The 23,735-nt window shown below is 37.2% G+C and overlaps 1 protein-coding gene and 1 non-coding gene across 5 annotated transcripts in view; one reads left to right on the top strand and one right to left on the bottom strand.

The window, feature by feature from the left end:
- Nucleotides 1-23,735, bottom strand: part of OTOGL (otogelin like) — a 172,440-nt gene that overhangs the window by 99,274 nt on the left and 49,431 nt on the right. For all 4 annotated transcript variants that reach the window (XM_089309054.1, XM_089309056.1, XM_089309055.1 and 1 more), the window contains 7 exons: nt 22,846-23,055; nt 19,323-19,488; nt 18,668-18,742; nt 15,777-15,829; nt 13,383-13,545; nt 7,413-7,520; nt 6,609-6,747 (listed from right to left, as the gene is read on the bottom strand). In XM_089309054.1, coding sequence (XP_089165180.1) covers nt 6,609-6,747; nt 7,413-7,520; nt 13,383-13,545; nt 15,777-15,829; nt 18,668-18,742; nt 19,323-19,488; nt 22,846-23,055 — 914 coding nt within the window. The remainder of the gene's footprint in view (nt 1-6,608; nt 6,748-7,412; nt 7,521-13,382; nt 13,546-15,776; nt 15,830-18,667; nt 18,743-19,322; nt 19,489-22,845; nt 23,056-23,735) is intronic.
- On the top strand, nt 788-894 carry LOC127491278 (U6 spliceosomal RNA). The gene has a single exon (XR_007919849.2). It is a non-coding gene; the product is annotated as a U6 spliceosomal RNA (small nuclear RNA).

The raw sequence follows: 23,735 nt of genomic DNA, 5'->3' as shown, positions 1-23,735 counted from the left end.
AAGATGGCCCAGGTCCTTGGGCCCCTGCACACATATGGGAGACCTGGAGGAAGTTCTTGCCTCCTGGCTTTGGACTGGCGCAGCTCCTACCATTGTGGCCAATTGGGAAGTGAACTAGTAGATGGAAGACGGCTCTCTCTCTGCCTCTCCTTTTCTCTCTGTGTAATTCTGACATTCAAATTAACAAATAAATCTTTTTAAAAAAGCAGAATATAAAACCGAGCTATAGTTCTTGAAAACAGAATCCATATTTCACCAATATTCTCAGTTGTTAAGCACACACATTGCAGTTTAAGGAACACTGATACTCACATTTTATGTTGAAGACATCTATGTGCATCTCTCATAATCAACAGGTTGCAACAAACAAAAAAATAAGCTTGTAGTCTCTACTCTCTAGTTGAGAGTAGAGCCATGATTGTGCTTGTCTGTATAAGGAACCCTAAAGAAGTACATGCATTATTCAGACATAAAAAGATAGACATATACATAAAAAGATACAATCTAGTTGGACATTTATAAAATACACAGAATATAGTTAACTGCTTAATTTTGATGTTATGACTATAAATGCAATAGGATATAAGAACAGGAAAGATCAATGTGAGCTGGAAACATCACTTTGAGAGAGCAGAGGAAATGATACACAGAGAATACCCTGAAAAAAAGACATAGAGAAGAGATGCAGCTAATAGAGACCTCTTAAAGACTTGCATAGGAACTTTGCCTTTATGAGGTTGGTCACTAGAAGTCACCAGAGTTCTTTTTTTTAAAATAATTATTTATTGTGCTCATTTGGGCAGCACATACACTAAAATTGGAAAGATACAGAGAAGATTAGCATGGTCCCTGCGCAAGGATGACACACAAATTCATGAAGTGTTCCATATTTTTAAAGCAGAAAAAAAGTGGAGGAAGTACATTCCCAGGGGAGAGCTGGAGAGAAATTCTACAGAAGGAAGAAGGTGTGGACGCATAGCAATGAGTGTGGAAAATATACATGGTCCCTGCAGCTGAGAGCTGGGACATACTTCAGCTTAGGAGAGCAATTTGAGAGCAGATTGGCAGCCTGCGTCACTGGTGATATTGCTGGAGCGAGAGCCTTGCAGATCATGCTTTCTGAGTCTGGCCTGCCACGCTTATGGGGGGCAGGGCAACACATAATCTGGCAAAAGCAAAGCACTTTTTATTCCCCCCATCCCCTGACAAAGGTGCCTGGCAACTGGCAGGGAGAAGGTGCCATTTTGACATCAGTAGCAGTGGTGGCAGCTCATGTACACATATGCGATCTGGGGATTTCATCAGAGGGAAAAATCCATATTCACCATGGAGGTTGAGTCTGGCTGGGAGTGTTGACAGGGGCTGGCCACCCATGTAGACTGTGAGATGCCCCCATCCTCTCAACATTTCACAGGCTTCAGACTCAAACTGTCAAGGCAGAGCAACCACAAGCAGCTGGCTTTGGGAACATCTCTGCTCTCTCCACGAACAGGACAAGCTAGTGGGGCAGAGTGGACCCTCTGCATCTTGTGACTGTGGGAGCCTTGTGTGCTTTGACTGTGGAAACTGTGACTGCACAATAGGGCACAGGGTGTAGCTAAGCCTCTGGGCAATCATTGTGTCTGGTGTCATAGGCTCATGGATCCCTAACTTTCTAGGCTGCGTTATTGCAGAGGGTTCCTTGCTCACATTGAAGATTGCATAGCTCCTTTGTGTGGTTTATGTGGCAACACATGTGAGTGTTGTACCCCAGGCATTGATTATCCTGGAAGAGAGGATGTGACAGTGTGATCCCAATGTCTTAAGGGCTGATTCTGAGGTCAGAGTGCTGTTTAGGGCATTCGATATTCTATGAATTTTCTGTGTGGGCTGCTTCCCGTGTTGGAACAGTCTCTCCTTTTTAATTCTATCTATTGTTATTACCAGACACTTGGTCTTATTTATGTGATCCCTTTGACATTTAATCCTACCTATATGATCAAGTGCACACTTAATTTGATCACTTTAACACATAAGATGGTATTAGTACCACCCAACTTAATAGGATTTAGAGTCTCATGGTAAGTTTTTAGCTTTACCCTTGGGGTAAGTCTGTGGGAATGTGTGCTGAACTATACAGCTCATCCACCTCTTATACCCACTCTTATTTTTCATTTGAATTTATACAAATATGATTAATTCTCGGTTAGTAAAAGTTCAACCAATGGTATTAAGTAGAAAAAATAATGAAAAATAAAATAATAAACTGTTCCTTTCAGTCAAGAAAAGAACTGTTCAAGTCATTGCTTCTCAAAGTGTCAATTTCACTTTTACAGGTTTCCTTTTAGGTGCTCTGTTAGTTGTCACAGATCAGGGAGAACATATGATATTTGTCCCTTTGGGACTGGCTTATTTCACTCAGCATGACGTTTACAGATTCCTCCATTTTGTTGCAAATGACCAGATTTCATTTTTTACTGCTGTGTAGTATTCCATAGAGTACATATCCATAGTTTCCTTATCCAATCTTTGGTTGATGGGCATTTAGGTTGATTCCATGTTTTAGCTATTGTGAATTAAGCTGCAACAAACATGGAGGTGCAGACAAACCCATGGCCAGCATCATATTGAATGGGAAAAAGTTGGAAGCGTTCCCACTGAAATCTGGTACCAGACTGTCACATTGTCACCTCCTCTCTTCCAGGATAATCAATGCCTGGGGTGCAACACTCACGTGTGTTGCCACATAAACCACACAAAGGAGCTATGCAGTCTTCAGTGTGAGCAAGGAACCATCTGCAATAATGCACTCTCACCATTGCTGTTCAATATAGTCCTGGAAATTTTAGCCAAATCCATTATGCAAAAAAAATAATAAAGGGATAAAAATTGGGAAGGAGGAAGTCAAACTCTCCCTATTTGCAGATGACATGATTCTATATATAGGGGATCCAAAAGGCTCCACTAAGAGACTATTGGAACTCATAGAAAGGTTTGGTAAAGTAGCAGGATATAAAGTTAATACACAAAAATCAACAGCATTTGTATACACAGACAGTGCCACTGCTGAGAAAGAACTTCTAAGATCAATCCCATTCACAATAGCTACAAAAAAAATCAAATACCTTGGAATAAATTTAACCAAGGATGTCAAAGATCTCTGTAATAAGAATTACAAAACATTAAAGAAACAAATAGAAGATACAAAAAAGTGGAAAAATCTTCCACGTTCATGGATTGGAACAATCAATATCATCAAAATGTCCATTCTTCCAAAAGCAATTTACAGATTCAATGTGATACCAATTATACGATATTAAATATATGGGAAACAAAAGACTCTACCAAGAGACTATTGGAACTCATAAAAGAGTTTGGTAAAGTAGCAGGATATAAAATTAACACACAAAAATCAATAGTCTTTTTATACACAAACAAGGGCATGATCTCTATGATGAAAATTACAAAACATTAAAGAAAGAAATAGAAAAAAACACAGAAAATGGAAAGATCTTTCATGTTAGTGGATTGGAATAATTAATATAACCAAATATCTATAAGACCAAAAGCAATTTACAGATTCAAAGAAATCCCAATCAAAATACCAACAATATTCTTCTCAGGTCTAGAGAAAACAATACAAAATTCAAATGGAAACCCAAGAGACCCCAAATAGATAAAGCAATCTTAAAGAACAAAAACAAACTGGAAGCATCACAATACCAAATTTCAAGACATACTACAGGGCAGTTATAATCCAAACAGCCTGGTACTATCACAAAAATAGACATGTAGACCAACAGAACAAAATAGAAACTCCAGAAATCAATCCATGTAACTGCAACCAATTAATATTTGACAAAGGAGCTAAGATCAATCCCTGGAGCAAAGATAGTTTCTTCAGCAAATGGTGCTAGGAAAATTGCATCTTCACATGCAGAATTATGAAACAAGAGCCCTTCTTTATACTTTACACAAAAAATCAGCTCAAAATGGATCAAGGATCTAAATTAAAATCTGAAACCATCAAATTAACACAGAACATTGGAGAAACTCTGCAAGACATTGACATAGGCAAAGACATTTTGGAAAATTCCCCAGAAGCACAGGCAATCAAAGCCAAAACAGAAAAATGGGATCATGTCAATCTGAGAAGCTTCTGCACTGCAAAACAAATACTCAGCAAAATGAAGAGGCATCGACAGAATGGGGGAAAATATTTGCAAACTACACAACTGATAAAGGATTAATATCCAAAATCTATAAAGAGCTGAAGAAAATCAACAACAACAAAACAATCCAGTTAAGAAAAGGGCAAAGGACTTGAACAGACATTTTTAAGAGAAAATTCAAATGGCCAATAGACACATGAAAAAATACTCAGGATAACTAGCCAACAGGAATATGCAAATCAAAACTACAATGAGGTTTTGCCTCATCCAATTTAGAATGGCTCTCATACAGAAATCAACAAACAACAAATGCAGGCATGGATGAGGAGGAAAAAGGTACCCTAATCTACTGTTGGTGGGAATGTAAATTAGTACAACCATTGTGGAAGACAGCATGGAGATACCACAGAAAGCTGAAAACAGATGTACTATATCACCTAGCAATCCCACTCCTGAGATTTTGCCCAAATGAAATGAAAGCAGCATAGGAAAGAGTTATCTGAACACTCATGTTTATTGTAGCTCAATACACAATAGCTAGGACATAGAATCAACTCAGATGTCCAACTGATGATGAGATAAAGAAATTATGGTATATGTACACTATTGAATACTATTCAACTGTAAAAAAATGAAATCCTGTATTTTGCAACAAAATGGGTACAACTGAAAACTATTATACTTAGTGAAATAAGCCAGTCTCAAAAAGATAAATACCATATGTGTTCCTTGATCTGTGGTAACCAATAGAGTACCAAAAACATGTAATGTGTAGGAGTGAAATAGACATTTTGAGATTCAGTGATTGTTTACAGCCCTTGTCTTATCTGTTGAGGAACAGCTTTTTTTTTTCTTCTTACTCTTCATTGAAATTAGTGTAGGGTAAATCTTATGAGTATAAAGTAAACTGAAAGTAGATCATTGTAAAAATTGAGAGAGGGAATAAGAAAGGAAGGAGGAGGAAGGGTTGGGAGAATCTGCAGAAGGGAGGGTGGGGTAGGAAATATCACTATGTTCCTAAATCTGTATATATAAAAATAAATGAAATTTGTTTGCCTTAAAAATTTTTAAATAAATAATTTTCAAAAATTCAGTTATTTAATTATTTATTTATTTTAATGTGAGAGGATGGGGGAGAGAGACAGCACCCATCTTCTGGAGTTCACTCTCCAAATGCCCAAAACAACCATGACTGCACTGGGACCAAAAGAAAATCCAAGAACTCAATCTGAGTCTCCCACAGCACAGCAGAACATAAACATTTGAGCCTTCACTACTGCCTCCCAGGCTTCACACCAGCAGGAAACTGGAATCAGGAGCCAGAGTTGAATATGAAACCCAGGCATGTGATGTGGAACATGAACATTTTAACTGGCACATTAACTGCAAAATTAAACACCCTTCCCACAAATGTAGTTCTTTTTTTAAAATTTTTTCTAAGGTATACAAATTTCATGTATTTACTATATACAGATTCAGGAACATAGTGATACTTCTCACCCCCACCTCCCTCCTGCCCATGCTCCCATCCTTCTTCTCCCTCTCCTCTCTGTACTCTTAATTTTTACAAAGATCTATTTTTCAGTTAACTTTATACTCCTAAGATTAACACTATAGTAAGTAAGGAACTCAATAATCATGATGAAGAAAAAACACTGTTCCTCAACAGAAGAGACAAGGGCTGTAAACAATCACTGAATCTCAAAATGTCAATTTCACTACTATACATTACCTTTTAGGTACTCTATTAGTTATCACAGATCAGGGAAAATATATGATATTTGTCTTTTGGGGACAGGCTTATTTCACTAAGTATAATAGTTTCCAGTTGCATCCATTCTGTTGCAAAAGACAACATTTCCTTTTGTTTTTACAGCTTTGTAGTATTCCATAGTGTATATATACCATAACTTCTTTATCCAGTCTTCAGTGTGATTTCTTTCTAAAGGCCTACATTTTTCAGTTAAAAATTTAATTTTAGCATCAATGACATCTAAACAAAATTTAGATAGAGAGGTAATCCAAATGCATTAAACACATGAGAAATGCCAAGAATTTTGTCAATAGTATAAAACCTGGAGCTCACCAAAGTGTTTCATCAAAATTGTATTTCTGAAATTGAGAATAATGTCCTAATGTTACAACCATAAAAATACATAACTCAATGTATGGGTTAATGTGTTATATTTATATTTACCAAACCAAGCTAATATAAAAATATGGTTGACATTTATTGAACACTTACTATATAAGAAACACTATCAAGGCATTTTACATCTCATGTAATCCTCAGGACAACCTTCAGAGCTAGGTATGAATGCTAGCCTCATTATAGAACTTACAAAGGAGTTGAGGAAAATACTTAAATATCAAACCTTTTTATTAATAATACATGAATTTGATTATGGTCTTGGACCAGCACACTTGTACAAATAAAAAGGAGTAACTGTGACCTACCTTGATCAAAAAAACCTGGCAATCACTGATATAGTCATATTCCAGTCCATCAAAAGAATGATAATGCCGGTCCCCATATATTGTGCACACCGCAGGGCATGGATAATATGTGCAATTGAACATTCCTCGTCGACAGACACTATTAGGGAATAATATGAGTTCTTTTACTATGAAACATGGTTCTAATTAGTGCTTTTCAAGCGCTGCATAAGCAGTTAGAAAGTATATATTCAAGAGCATTCACTGAGCCAATAATCCTGACAAATATTGACAGTTGATTCTGATAACACCTATTACATGGACAAATCAGTCATGTCTTTACCACTTTTGCTTAAATAACTCATCAGACAACAAATCAACTCTGGAAACACTGTGCTGGGATCAAACATAAAATAGATGATGAAATGGAAAATTGAATCTAGGTCGGCTGGTAGGCAAAAGAGTTACTACCTTTTCAAATTGTTGTATTTCCCACTTTTCTTCTGGGCTGAGCACATATATACAGAAATAATGGTGTGGTTCCCCTAGAGATAGCTTTCCACCAAATCCTGAATGCCTTTTGCTGTGCAGCAAGAAGCCATGCAACAGTTCCATAAATTCCTTTTCTTTGTAAATTACCCAAACTGTGGTATTCTTTTTTTTAGCAATAGTAAAGAGACTAAGACACCTTTAAAATCTTATTTACTCAGGCTTAACATACATATTGCTGAAGTCAGTCACACTAAGAGAAAACAACAAGTTAACTGAAATCAATACAACTCCCTGTAAACTTTCTTTATGTGTGACCTAAATGACTTTCCTTACCAGGTATAACATGGTGTAGCAATCACTTCTCCAGAGAGATACTCCCAGTCCTTCCAGATACATGGACAGCTCTCAGGAACATAACATTTTCCTTTGTGCTCTGCCATCCTTCCAATTGAAGAAGTAAAATGTTCTTAGTACACTCTAGTAATTTCAGTTTTTTTTTTTAAATCAATAATATACTTGCTTTCAACATTATCTTCTGTGTTTACTATAAGCCAAGGCAAATTCTGTCTAGCCTGTATAGATAAGGCTTGAATCTAGTCTTCCTCCTTGATTTTTTTCCCCACACTGCCATGCATATATCAATCAGTACTAAATAAATTCCAGGCAAATGATTACATGTGATATTTTGACCTTTCTTTTAAACTTTTATTTAGCAAATATAAATTTCCAAAGTACAGTTTATGGATTACAATGGCTTCCCCCCCATAACTTCCCTCCCACTCACACCCCTCCCACCCCCCACTCCCTCTCCCCTTCCATTCACATCAAGATTCATTTTCAATTATCTTTATATACAGAAGATCGATTTAGTATATATTAAGTAAATATTTCATCAGTTTGCACCCACACAGAACATAAAGTGTAAAATACTGTCTCAGTACTAGTTATAGCATTAATTCACATTGGACAACACATTAAGGACAGAGATACTACATGAGGAGTAAGTACACAGTGACTCCTGTTGTTGACTTAACAATTTGACAATCTTGTTTATGGCGTCAGTAATCTCCCTAGGCTCTTGTCATGAGTTGCCAAGGCTATGGAAGCCTTTTGAGTTTGCCAGCTCTGATCTTATTTAGACAAGGTCATAGTCAAAGTGGAAGTTCTCTCCTCCCTTCAGAGAAAGGTACCTCCTTCTTTGATGACCCGTTCTTTCTACTGGGATCTCACTCACAGAGAGTGTTTTGTTTTTTTTTTTTGTTTTTTTTTGTTTTTTGTTTTTTGTTTTTTGTTTTTTGTTTTTTTCCAGAGTGTCTTGGCTTTCCATGCCTAAAATACTCTCATGGGCTTTTCAGCCAGATCCAAATGCCTTAAGGCTGAATGCCTTAAGGCCAGAGTGCTGTTTAGGACATCTGCCATTCTTTTTTTTTTTTTTTTTTTTTTTTTTTTACGTAATTCTATGAGTCTTCTGTGTATCCTGCTTCCCATGTTGGATGGTTCTCTCCCTTTTTGATTCTATCAGTTAGTATTAGCAAACACTAGTCTTGTTTGTGTGATCCCTTTGACTCTTAGACCTATCAGTGTGATCAACTGTGAACTGAAATTGATCACTTGGACTAGTGAGGTGGCATTGGTACATGCCACCTTGATGGGATTGTATTTGGAATCCCTTGGCACATTTCTAACTCTACCATTTGGGGCAAGTCCGATTGAGCATGTCCCAAATTGTACATCTCCTCCCTCTCTTATTCCCACACTTATATTTAACAGGGATCACTTTTCAGTTAAATTTAAACACCTAAGAATAATTGTGTGTTAATTACAGAGTTCAACCAATAGTATTAACTAGAACAAAAAAAAATACTAAAAGGGATAAAGTATTAAATTGTACATCAACAGTCAGGACAAGGGCTGATCAAGTCACTGTTTCCCATAGTGTCCATTTCACTTCAACAGGTTTCCTTTTTGGATATTTTGACCTTTTTAATGTATATAATACAATAAGATGGAGAACAGCTCAAATTTTCACTAAAGTGAGTTACTCTGAAAAGCATTTAAAGAGGACAAAAGAAGTCTCTTTCTTCACTTATAAGACAGTGAGATCCAAAGTTTTTCTGATAAAATAGTAATGGATATGTCAAATAGTAATGGTTATGTAATGGATTACACTGTTGTAGGATATAGAGAGCAATCAAAGTTTCTTTCTGATTACTTAGCAGTAAAAACATGAGAGTTTAGTTTAGGTGTGTTTTGATTTAAAGAACCATTATATCAAGTATTTCACTTTCTTTTTTATTAACATATTGAATTCTGAATGGTAGTTTTCTTTGAAGTGTTATTTCCTTCTTAAAAGATTATATCACGAAGTTAGGTATGTTCTACATTAACTCTACATTACATAGCATCTAAAATAACTATGAATATAAAAATTAAAACATACAAATTTTGTTTTAATATAAAATGTAAACTAAGTTTTAATGTGAAAACCAAAATCATCATCACAGAGAATTAATACCGATATTATCAAAATATTTTGATGAATATCAAATAAATATTATATTTAATTATGTTTAATATAAGCACATATTTATATCCATAGTCTTAAAACCTTATTTCCAAAATATCTTTCAAAATAACTTAGTCATTATAAATAATAAATAATATATAACAATATATAAATACATAGTAATATCAATATAGTAATTTAATACATAATAATTATATTTAAAACAATATAAAATAAATATAATAAAAATATATACTAATATAATAATTACATTTTAAAGCAATTTATTATTTAAATTATTTGTTTTGACTTATTTTATTATTTAAAGTGATAAAACAATAGTTATCAAATAATATAGATAGCTACTACACAAAGTAATTTTCTTTCTGAACCTGCTTTAAATGCAGTAATTCAATGTTCTGATAGATAACATAGAAATTAGGAATCCATTCTTGCCTCTTCTTGAAAATAGAAATAATTATATATGTTCTTTAATGGTCTGCTTTCCATCTCAGAGCTCCTCTTACACAGATTGCAATTCCTTAGTCAGTTTACAAGCTGTACACGAGACTTTAAACTCCAATCAGAAAGAACAGCAATATAATATGTTAATGCCTGTGTCTCAGTGCCTAGCACAAAGACATTCCATTTTTGAGTAAAGGTGATCATATGAATTTATGTTGATTCCTTTCTTTTAGACCAATAAAGCCCTGGATTCCATGATCTCTCACCTCAACCCTCTCAAACATCTAGCTACTCATCCTGGACTTGGCATCTTCTACTTAGAAAATCCATCTTTTCCCATGTTCTACCTGGAAAACATAACCTCATTCCTTAACATTCAACTTAGTATAATCTTTTCAGTGCAATCTTGCATCCCCAACTTCCTCATACCAACCCTGTACTTAGCAATAAGTACAAACCTTTACTGGAGGATCCATCATAATGAACTATTAAGTACTTCATTAAATGTCTTATAGTGATAATAAAACTTAATATTTTTGATTGCTCATGGCTCAGCAATTCGTACAAACTTTGACTGGAAGATTCATCACAATGAATTAAGTGGCTCATTAAATGTCTTATAGTGATAATAAAATTAATATTTTTGACTGGTCATTATGGCCCAGATACCATTCTAACCCCTTCAAATAACTCATAAGAGTTTTATTTTATGATAATCCCTTAAGGCAGGTTCTGTTATTAGCTTCTAGGAGGGGTCTTCAAAAGGTTCCTGGAAAATGTGTATCATGACTGTCAAGAATTTCAAAATTATTTGCACTAAGATAAACTTAACTTTTCATTTCATTTTCCACTAACTTTTTGAAGTATCCTCATATATATTTTAGAATTTTTGCATCCCCCATCCTTCTAGTTTAACACAATGCCCCAAACATTGTTGTTTTATAAACTTTGGCTTCCCAATTTTACAAGTGAGGGATATCGCACCTAAATTTACCATAATCCTTATATTCCTAGCTGAAATAATAGGTTAAGTGGTCATTTTGATGACAACTGATGAGTTTTTACAAATCATGAAAATTAAAGAAGAGAGCTATTGTAACTTACCTGCCTCAGGAAGTTTTAACAGTGAGGTAAGTAAACATTTACTGAGCACCATCCATGCATCTGGTATGTTTCATATACTCAACCATTCATGAAGTAAACACCATTGATGCCCGTTTTAAAAAGAGGAGCTTGAAACTCCAAATGGTTAAGTAACTTGCCCTGAGGTACTTCAGCTAATAAGAATAGCCAATATTTGAAGCCATTTTTATCTGAATCTTTCCACTATATTACTTCCATGTTTGCAATTCATAGTGATTACCAAATTAGAGTGGTATGATCTTTTCATAGTCTATGAACTACTGGCACTATTGGGAACCCCACGAAAACAGGAGATAACAAGCAATCATCCAATGTGAGCCAGATAAAGTCACATGGAAGAAAAGGCAAAGCATATTACCAAAAACAACTTTATAATAGAAATTGTAGCTAAATTATTTGCAAATCATTCACAGGCCCTATAATTCTTCCAATAAAAAGAGAAGATGGGAGAAAAATCTAGGTTTTATAACCCTTTTTGGCCAGTAAATAAATAATTCATTGTTGATACAAAAGTTAGAGGTGACTATAGATAATTTTTAAATGTAGCAAGAAGGACAATGTTTGAAACAAAATTAGGGTATAGTTTTAATTGGCCATGCATCCTTAGGCGCCATGATCATATCAAGCACTGTTGTAAATTTTCATTATTGCATCAGTTTCTCTTGGGCTTTAATTTGCTAAAGCTGTGCACATATGTAAAAAAAAATTAGATTATTTTAGGGGAGATGTAGGTGTAGAATTATTGCTTATGTCATTTCTTAAGCAGTTATGCTCTTAATGCTTAAAAGAAGGCTAGCATTGTTTGCACAAAAAGTTGGTCTTTCCCTCCCCCAAATAGTAATGAAATTACTTCTGTTGAGTAAACTTTTCATGTCATCTTATAATAAAAGCTGAAAAAAACCCTTTGTTTCTATTTATAAAAAAAATGCTTTTCTATATGTACCCTTGGTAACAGATTTTGAAGAAATCATGTAAGATGATAAAAGCATTTGAATGGTACAGTAGATGTAAAAAAAATTTCAGTTTAAAAGAACGTTTGTTTTTACATTAAATGTTTATTTGAAATCAAATGATTTTGTACATAAAGTTCAGTAATATAAAAAAAAATTTCATTATTGCATCACAATAAAGGTTTTATTTTTCTTGTATATTTTACTAAAAATGGTTCCCTTGGTCATCTTCTCTACATCTTTTATCTTCCCATGTGTGGGTACTTGTTCTTTTGTGACCTTCTTTTCGCTGCTTCTATGTTCTTCCTATCTAAAGAGATTGATATCAGTCCTAGTTTACTTGGCTCTTTAGCTTCATCCAGATGGGAGCCTTTTAGACAAATGCATTTCTCCTGGGAAACAAACCACAAGACCTCTCTTTTCTTTGCTCATGGTTTGTAAGAGTCAGTCCCAGGAATCCCTTTGTGGGAACATGTTCATAGAGGAAGAATGGGTGACCTGTCTGCCATAGCTGGCCCTCCCTCTGTACACTGTCTCTATTCAGTAATCAGAGGGCCTTTGTGGCCAGATGATATGTGTGCCTACAAGAGAGCTAAGAGCCACCAGATTCTGTGTTTTCCTTTTAGTGCACCAGGCATTTCCATGACTCAAGGAAATTTATGAAGATAAGAGTAGATGGGGCTGCATTTAAATAGTGATTCCTATTTATTGAATATATACACACACACCCCGCATCTCACAGTACCTAACTTAGGCTTAAAAAGAATTTGCAGAAAAATAACTCAGTTAACTGGCAACACTGGGATTTGAACACTGCTGTTTCTGAAGCCAGAGCTCACACTCTTACCCACTGTTCACGCTGCCTCAATACATCTATAAGATAAAGAAGTTGGCATCACTACTACTATCTAATATCAACAACAGAAACTGCACGACAGAATATGCAAGATATGCACTTGAAGAGTGCTTTAAATGAAGTCACTTTCCCAAAACTCACTTTCGCAAAACTGCAGTTGAAGCAGGCATGAAATTCCATGTTCATCCTGAATGCATTCGCTCCTCAACTCAGTGTATTTACTTTAATAATATCTCACAATATTTTATAAGCATAGCAAAATAACCATAATAACCTTTCAACCATCAAAGTTCATCCTGTCAAAATAACAATTTTGGGTATTTCTGAAAATAATATTTTTAAGAGATTTGCGCTTTCTTCATTATTGAGAAAAGGAGACTCACCCTGGAGCACAAACGCAGCCACTTATACAAGGGGAGGATGGGGCACACGTGAAGTTCATGGCCAGATTTGCACAGGTAGTCTCACAATTTACACCACCAGCTGGTAAGTCAGGGTCAGGAAACCTGCAGTCAAAGTACTGTTTTCCCTCTGGGCAGACATGAACTTCAAAGATAAAGCACAAATGAAATGCTCTTTACTTCAAATTTACTCCACACACAGACAAATAATCTCATATTGAAATATTTAACCCACAGAAAACGTCCCGGGGCCAGCGCTATGGCGCAGCAGGTTAACACCCTGGCCTGAAGCACCTGCATCCCATATGGGCACTGGTTCTATTCCTGGCTGCTCCACTTCTGATCCAGCTCTCTGCTGTGGCCTGGGAAAGCAGTAGAAGATGGCCCAAGTCCTTGGGCCCCTGCACCCGTGTGGGAGACCTGGAAGAAGCTCCTGGCTCCTGGCTTTGGATCGGTGCAGCTACAACCATTGCGGCCATCTGGGGAGTGAACCAGTGGATGGAAGACCTCTCTCTCTCTGCCTCTCCTTCTTTCTGTGTAACTCTGGCTTTCAAGTAAATAAATAAATAAATCTTAAAAAAAAAGAAAAAGAAAAGTATACTCACTTTAAAAAAAAGTCCCATAAAATATTCTATGAGTTCTAATTAGATAAAGTTCTTACTGTGATCTTTCGGTGATGAGCTTATAAGCATTCCCTTTAATCATCAAAAGTTCCAAAACCAATCTTGAATTTGAAACTATAAGTTGCCTTTCATAAGGCAGGAACTAAATAACTAGTAAATAACTTTATGGGGGTATTTTATAGTTTTATTAATATTAACTTTTGATGATTAAAAATAACATATATTTTTAGACTTTCACAAAGCCTGAATGAACACATGATACTTTTAGACCTAGCTTCATCTCTGTGTCATTATTTACATCAGTCCTCACCCTACTGTAAAGTAGCAGCAATTTAAGTCTAGGCAAGACAGAGGGGACATACTACTCCAGAAAGCTTTTGGGCTTGCATGGGGTCAAGGTGATGGATCGAATGATGTAAATCCTCCTGTGAGAGTGCTGGGCACCTGGTGTCCCCTGCCTTAAGAATAAGTAACCCTGCAGCCAATGGGACAAGGCAGTGGTGCTCATAGCTACTGCTATGTGTGTGATTCGTGAACACACCCTCTAAAGAAGCCCTAAATTAGCTTGACTCTTCATAAAGTAAATCCAGGACAAATGATCTAAAGTTAATTTAATAATATGTACTTCATCATTCAAATAGTAACCAAGCACTAGCTCAAAATTGTTTTTACCAGCCTAACTCTTCCAGTCCAGTAAAATGAATGAAAGGAAATGATTTTTATCATTTCCCTAGAATTCCATCTGAGTCCCTGAGAATTTCAGGCTCTTCCTTTCCATGACAAAAACACATACTATTTTAGGTCCCCTAATTTATAGGATTGTCAGGAAAGATATTCAAGCAAAATATGACATCCTAAAGAGAGATGGTATTAGATGTCATTTTACATGCGATTTTTAATTGATTGCTTCTAGTCTCAGGGCCTTGCTCCTCATAATGTAGCCCAGGAGCCAGCAGTATTGACATCATTTTGGCCATCAGTAGAAATATAGGATTTCATGCAGTGTTCTCAAGCTACTCAGTCAGAATCTGCATCATCACAAGATCTCCAGGTGACCATGTATCCATTAAAATGTACTGATCTCGAAGTGGGCTATTGGGCACAGTGGTTAAGTCACCAGTTGGGATGTCCATATCCCATATTGGGTTCCCTGGGTTCAAATGCAGCTCCACTTCAGATCCAGCTTTCTGTTAATGAGCACCCTGGGAGTCGGCAGGTGACAGCTCAAGAAGGTGGGTCTCTGCTACCCACATGGGACACTCAGATTAAGCTCCCAGCTCCTCGCCTCAGCGTAGCAGAGTCCCAGCTGTTGTAGGCATTTGAGGAAGGAACCAGTAGATGGAAGATCTCTCTCTCTCTCTTTCTCTCATTCTCACTCTCTCCCTTTCAAATAAATAAAACAATTTTTAAAAACAGCAAATGTGCTGATCCAGAGTAGAGTTTCCTAATTTATGATACACAAATGATTGACAACAGGTATCTCCATGTGCCTTTGGAGAATCTGAGGCAGTCCTGGGAGGTAGACAGCATCCCTGAGCTGATGGGCTCTGCACCTAGGCTACAACTCGTGTTCATATCCTAGTCACAACCTGTCACAAGTTAGAAGGCACCAGAGCACCATGCAGAGAAACATCCCCAACATTTTATCTATATACATTGGCAGAGGGCGCTGTGAGGCATTCAGGACTCCAACAGAGGGTTGGCAGCAGTGTCACAGCTGCTTTCCAAAGGAAAAGATTCACCCGGAACTTACCAGGAGAGGGCGTTGCTAATTCATCACATTCTATGGTTCCATTTGAACACTGGCTAGAAGTAAAGAAAGAGTTAATTTGTGTGCACCAATCTCATTTTTTTCTATATTTCAACAATAACCTAATGTGAAAGAATTGATTGAATATATATACACGTGCTATTTTTTTCACTGAATGTTTTACAAACATTGGTCCAATTACAAACATAGCTCCAATTTAAAAACAGCTATTTCAGTTCAACATGTTTTGATCAAACATCTATGTGTGTAAAGTATTGTGATAAGCATGGGGATACAAAGACCAAAATTAATAGGCTTTACCCCAGTGCTTATATTCTAGTAGAAATAAATAATTTATTTATGAAGTGTGATACATACAACATAGAAATATATTTAAAAGAAATAAAACAAAGAAGGGCAGGCATTTGGCACACTGGTGAGGACACTGCTTGAAATGCCTGTATTTCACATTAGAGTGCTTTGGTTTGAGTCTTGGCCTCACTGTCCATGCCAGATTCCTGTTAACGTGCACCCTGGGAGACAGCAGGTGATGGCTGAAGCACTTGGGTCTGTGTCTCCCATATAGAAGACTAAGATTGAAATCCAGGCCCCAGCTCTGGCCAAGCTCTAGCCATTGCAAGCATTTGGAGAGTAAACAAGTGAACAGAACATGTTTGTCTGTCTGTCTCTCTCTCTCTCTCTCATTCTCATTGTCTTCCCATCCCTCCCCTTCTCCCCTTTCTGCCTTTCAAATAAACAAAAATGAATACATGTTTTCTATAAAAGAAAAACAATATTAAATTGGTTTCTAACAGCCAGCTTGGAAGTCAAAGATGGTAGAGAAAGGATGGAGATTATGCTACAGGTAAGGTGGAAAGGTCATGCTGCCCGTCAGTTCCTGATGAATGTTTTCCAACGGCCCCTGAAGACTTTAAACACAGAAGTGACAGGTGTGGTTTGAATTCAGAAAAATCATCCAGGCAGCAGTGCTGAAGACAGAGTCAACACCTTCCTTGAAATCCAGGTTTTAAAGGCAGGGTATAAGGCAGAAATCACATACAGGCATATTAACACTGAAAAATGTCACAGGATAACAATGACAGGGAGCAACACATCACTTCTCAACAACTCCAACACTTTTTCCTTCAATTTGGAGTAGAACGTGAGTTCAGATGAAGAAGCTGACTCATCTATAAAGGCCTCAACACATGCAAACTTAGCCTATGCATCATTTACCATAAGACTGACACTTAAAGGTGTGAGTTTCTCATAGAGGACCAGAAATAGACAGGTCTCAGAGCACACAGCCAGGTCTTCTATAGCATATATATTCTGGGACATAGGCTTGTTTGAAAAGAATGGCAGGTGACATCATTCATTTAATTTAATTTTCCCACCAAAGAAGGGAAGTTGCTTTGGTTTTGTTAAGTTTATTTAATTATATTAAACTCAAAAGAGATAGAATACCTTGGCAGAATGAAGGCAATTAAGACTAGAGGCAAGAAGACTGGTTAGAAATGTCCAGGGAAGAGACAGTGAGAGACAGTGAAAAGGCATTTGTCATGGATAGGGAGCACTGGATTTTAACTATATGTAGAAAGGGAAAGCCAGGTCGAGGATTTCTTGGCTAGCAATGTTGGAAGCAGGAGAAAGGAATCAGACCTGACTCCCAGATTTCCGGCTTTGGAAACTGTGGAAAGTAGTATGATCTGCTAGAAAAACATCCAAGAGATGGTTGGCTTTGTCTTGTTGGGGTTGGGGCAGGAACAGAAAGAAGGGTAACAATAAATTAAGCATAAACAATACACTGCTGTGAATACAAAATAAGCTGAAGGGCAAAGCTGGCCATACAGCAAGCTCTGCAGAGCCAAATTACCTGGGATTAAATTCCACCAGCTTTATTGTCAAGTTGCTTAGCCAAATGTGCCTCATTTTTTCACATGTGAAGTGTGATAAAGCAAAGCTTATCTCTTGGGTTATAGTATGAGTATTTTTATAATACATATAAAACACAATGATGGCAGAACAATAGAAGGTGCGCAGTAATGACTAGATATCATCCTTGTCACTACTATTATCGAGTATTATTATCTGAAGGCACCTATAGTGCAATGAAAATAAGGAGGTTAGGAGTTCTCTACAGATAAATGCAGACTACCTCACAGATATACTCCATTTTTAACAAGCAGATTATCCCAGAATGAGGGTTAGCCCATGAATAAATGCTTTCTTTGCTGAAATCTGTTTTGGAATTGCTTTTTTTTGATTCAGGAGATGAACCACAAAAACTAAAACTGCAGTAACCCACTTTACCCCTCATTTCTAAGCACCATAACCAACCCAAGGACTTCCATTTCACTGTACAACACTAAAATTCATAATTTTTCTGGAGTTATGAATATAAGACTCAGGCAATTTATGTTTAAATAACATAATGCAGTTATAGCCTATTTAAAGGTTATATTATCTTTCTTTTTTTCACTGCACAAGTCATGGTAGGCCTCTGCTATAGCAATTAAGATGAAACTTGGGATGTGCCTGAGCTTGAGTCCCATCTCTGCTGCTGACTCCAGCTTCCTGTTAGTGTGCACCTTGGTAGGCCCTCAGTAGGTGGATCCCTGACACTCACGTGGGAGACGTGAACTGAGTTTTCATCACAGCTTTGTCCTGGCTCAGCCCCAGCCATTACAGATGTGCAATGAATGAACTACAGATGAGTCTTCTCTCTGTCTTTATCTTTCTGTCTCTGTCTCTTTCTATTTCTATCTTCCGGCCTTTCAAATACATAAGTAAAGAAATCCTTACAGAAGTCAGGTTTCCCTTACTGCTTTGTTTAAGAAATTACGCCAGCATGTGTGTCATCTTTCAAGTACAGTTCCCTTCATCAAACCTACCATAAGCCAGTGGGGGTTGGGATGAGCTCTCCAGGTTGATAAACACTGCCCCTGTAGTGGCACCTGCAGTGATATCTGCAAGGGGGAATAAAAGATTCAGTTAATAAAATAGGATGTAAAATTCTCAAAAACCACTAAAATCCCAGTAAACTCTATGCTCTGTAATGGCTGTGGGGACACACTCCACAATTGCGCTATTCTGTGAGTCCGCATGCAGTCGTGTTATACAAATAGCAGAAACGGTTTCAGTGGGAATTCCTGTGTAGCTTCAGATTTCCTTTCCTAAAATACAACTCACAAGCTGTTTAGTCACAAGAAAAGTCACTGGATGCACTTCAGACAAACACACCTGATCCATCCTTTAGCCCTTTGTGTAAGACAACAACAGTCTCATTGCCTCATTGGAAAACTGAGAAATTTCTGAGTGCTGACAGACATTACAATCCAGCTAATAAAATTTAGCTCATGACAGTAAAATAGACCTCATTACTGATACGGCTATGGTCAAAACAAGTGGGAATGAAGTTCAGTATTAACCATAAAAACAAGTAAAGATTATGAGAAATATTAAAGAAACTAGCATGAAGGCTCATTGAACCGATAGGAAGAAAACAAGATAAACCTTAGACACTGTCATTCCCTCCCTGTGACTTACATAGGCACACAGAAGTTAAGCGTGTCTTCATAGAATTTGCCTTCAGGACAGTTACAGCCTTCAGCACAGTCGTCATTACACTGCTCTGGCAAAGAGAGAGAAGTGCAGGAACGGCGGCAAAAGGAGGAACAGAGATGGTACAGCATCCCCTTCTGGCACACCACGGCTAAGGACAAAGGAGCACCCATTGAGAATGGCGCCACAACAGGATGTGTCTGCTGAGAGGTCTTTGTCAAGCATACATCATGGGACAAAAGACATCAACATCCCTAAACAGAACATTACACAATTTTATAACCAACAATAAGAAAATGAGTCCATCAGTTCCAGCTTCAGGAGAAGGATGACAAAAGAATAAATTTATATTTTGAAATATTTTAAAATACAGCATCCCATAACATTGTAATAGCCTATACCATATGTATGTTAGTATATGAGGTCCTTTAGATGTCCAAAGAAGTTTCCTATCTACTATGGCTTGAATAAGATTCGGCTCCTGAACTCCTGCAGATGTTTAAAACCCATTAGTTATAAGTTAATGGAATTAAGAAGGTGGAAAATTACTCCAATTAGGGTGTTTAGAATGTGGACCTAGCAGGTGGTCCCTCCAAGGTAATTCTGCCAGGAAGACTGGTTCACAAAGCCTGAGACAGACCCAGCCACTCCTTCTCTGCTTCCTGGCTCACCATGTGATCACGTCTCCACACACACTTTGCCACTGCCATCCTGAGGCCCCACCAGACTGCTGAAACAATAGGGCCTGACCAATCTTGGGCTGTGAAACTTCAAAACCATTAAGCTAAATAAACTGCTTTCCTTCAAAATTTAACCCTCTGAGGTATTGTAGTGATGGAAAGCTAATAAATACAGGAAGGTGGTACTGAGAGTGAGATCATTTTCACAAGTACACCTAAAACTGGGGACACAGCTTTAGAATGGGTTAACCGTTCAATATGGAAAGAGTTTGGAGGATCAGGCTAGGGAAAACATAAAATGTTGTAAGCAGAGTGATATGAGTGATTCTGGTGACGGCTCAGAAGACCAGTAACCTAGGAAAGAGCTAGAAGGCCTTAGAGATTGGTTAAGCAGTTGTGACCAGAAAGCTGATAGAAATGTTGACAGGAATGGCCATGGTTGCGAAGTTTCAGGCTGAATTGTGGGAGGCTGAATTTTAAAACGGTGTACAAATTTGTTTGTCAGAGGAGACTTCGTGGCAGCAAAGCATTCAGGCTGCAGAGTGAATGTTACTGGCTTCTGTTAGTTAAGTATTACACTGAAAATCAAGAGATAAAAAGAGTAGAAGAGAAAGATTTGGAAAATGCATGGCCTTTCCAGAGAAGGGAGGGAGAACTTGATCAGGAGAGCAAAGTGAAGGGAAGAAAGCATTGCTAAACAGATAGTACAGGTAAAGGGAGCCATGTGCAAACAGGTCACGCAATGGGAGAAAGACCTCAAAGACATTTCAGAGATCTTCAGTGCTGCCCCTCCCAACACAGGCCCAGCGTCTTGGAGGGGCAGAGCACTTTCTGAGAGTTCACTCAAAACTGCTTCAGGATTTGTCTCCTTGTGTTCAGGTGGCAAAGCACTCTGGGGCTGCAGCTGAGGATCAGAGCACCCCAAATGTGGCTTACATGGGCAACAGGCATTGGCATCATCCACTGATGCTGCTTTTTTGGATGAGTAGAACATAAAACTTATGGGGTTATGACAGCTTCCACTAATATTTCAATGGAAGACCCAGGAGGCCAGAGTTATTCAGGGTTGAAGCCCCTGATGGAGTAGTGCCTAGTGAAGTCATGGGACTGAAGCCACAGTAGAGACCTCAGAAAGGTGGAAGTACCAGCAGTATGAACTGCCAACTGTGGAAAGCTGCAAGGAAGATGCCAGGGAACCCTGGAAAGCCATAGACATCAGTGTGCATCTTCAGAGAACACAGACTAACAAAGTTATTGAGGCCTAGAGGTCTCCACCTAGATTTCAAACAACCTGTGGCTTAGTCTAGCAGTATTATAGAGGTAAAATCACTGCAGAGAGCACCCACTAGGGTAATATCGAGGTGAAATGCGGGGTTGGAGCTGCCAGAGAGCCTCTGTGACAGCATCTAATAAAGCTAGAGATGAAACTCCAAACTGTGAGAACCTAAGCAAAGGCTTTGACGAGCAAAATAGCATGGCAGGGCAGCCCAAATGCTTAGCGGCTCACCTACTACAGCGTGCCCAGGATACTGGAAAAGGAGCTTTAGGGTTTGATGCTTTTTTGCTTGCCTTTGTTCTTGCTTTGCCTGTCCCATTGTTGTATCTTGGAAATAAATAATTTTGATTTTACAGGCTCACAGCTGGAAGATTTTTTTGCCTTAAGTCCTCTACAAATAAGGCAAAGTTCAATTTTATTGATCCATACTCATAGTTGTTATTTTTTGCCTTCTAAGTCATATTTATACTTTTTTCCAAACCTTTTGGACTTCCTTTTAGACCAAACTGAACTGATTATGATTGGCAAATTAAATAATTTAAAAATATATTTGTACAAACACCTGGAAAAATCAAAAGACTTTAGCTTTGCAGGTTGTACAATATCTATCACAACTACTCAACTCTGCCCTTGTTGCATAAAACCAGCTAAAAACAACATATCAACAAGTGAGCACAACTATATTCTAATACATTTTATTTACAAAACACAGGAGGCCCCAAGAGTTACGGCTTGTCAACTCCTAGACCAGAAGAAATGTGCTTGAAGTTGGCAGGAAAGCTGTTTTACCTACCAAATCTGAGATAAACAATGTTAAATCTAGAAAAGAAATCCTAGATTCTGTAAAAAATTTAGTATATGAAATTACATTACTTTATGTCACATTTTTTTTTCTTAAAACATCAAAGCAGAGCAATTAATTTTATCAACACTGGCCAGTGATACACCTGAAATAACTGGAAAATGTTTTGTGAAACCACTGGGGGAATAGTCAGGTACAGAAATTGGGGCCCCCAAAACCTAGGTCACAAAAGATCTTAATGGGAGAGGAGGTATCCTGTTAAAAATTAACTGTTCAAACAATTATAAAACACACAAGGAAACAATGTAGCAGGAATAAGACATCATAACCACGAAGATTTTTTCCGTAAGAATTTGAGATAATAATTGCGTGGGACTTTATGTATCTATTGAATTACAAATGAACTGTGTCACATAATGTGTTTCAATAGTTTCCAGTATTTAGATATGACATTTCCATAAGAATTTAAGTTTAAGCATGAATATTTCCATTGCATATTTCAGAATATATAATTACACTCTAATTTTGCTTATAACAAAAATAGTCAAAGGTTATTGGTTCTGACCCAAAATATTACTAATTTTAAAAACTAAATACTCACTTGTTTTCCACATTTGTACATTATAAGGATATTTCAAGTAATTTACATGCAATATTGACTTTTCATTTAAAAATAAAAGCAGTAATAATGCAAACACAAAAATCTCTAAAGTGTTATCTGATAGTTTTAATTTATGCCATCATACTCACCACAGAATGAAATTTGAGCTCTAAAATCGATGGGAATACCACGCTGGCCACAGAGGTAGGCATAATGAGAAAGGGCATTGCATAGGCAGGCACTTCCACACTTGCATGCATCATGGCGGCATAGCTGATAGTACAGTCCAGGGCTAATGTAGACATGGCAAGGAGCAAAGAGTTCCTGGTGGATGACATCACAATGTGCTGCATACCCAACTAATAGACAAAGAAGCCCATTAGCATCTCACTTACCAGTCCAGGTATTAATGCCCTAAGTATCAAGTTCTAGAACTTTTAAGTATCCTGCTTTCCCAGACATGTACTATATTGCATATCACTTTATATAAGAGCCAGTATTTTCAGCTTACAGAATTTTTGATTGTTTGTATTTTTAAATAATACAATGATACATAATCCATTTTATGCAAAAAAAAAAAAACAACAAAAAGTATATTGTACCTGAATAACATGACTAACAGATGCCACATAGTCATTGTGCTCAACACCTACACAATGCATAACTGTCTGGCAGATATTGGGAGAACTATGTTTGATAAGTGGATCTATGAATGCAAGGATAAATGAATAATGAGTAGAAGTTAGGGAATGGAACATATGCTGAAGGCCATGAAATATAACTCTCATATCATTTGGGGGATACACTGTTTCACTTCATTTCCTGATTTTGCCAAGAGAACGACCAATCAGATATAATCCTTCAGAGGACTAATAAGACGAATCTGTAAAACAATCTAGATCCCATCATTCCTTGAAGTAGAAGACCTAGATTATATTGGTTTCCCCACAAAATTCATCAATCTTTGCATTTTCATTATCTTTGAAAGACTAGATTAGTTGTTAGAAACCAGAGGATTTTTTTACTACCTAGGAATTAT

The sequence above is a fragment of the Oryctolagus cuniculus genome, chromosome 11 (genome assembly GCF_051225735.1).
Source record: "Oryctolagus cuniculus isolate XC-2025 breed Fujian yellow rabbit chromosome 11, ASM5122573v1, whole genome shotgun sequence".
Classification (NCBI taxonomy): domain Eukaryota; kingdom Metazoa; phylum Chordata; class Mammalia; order Lagomorpha; family Leporidae; genus Oryctolagus; species Oryctolagus cuniculus.
Note: the sequence above shows the minus strand (reverse complement) of the source record. Positions and strands in the feature narration are given on the sequence as shown.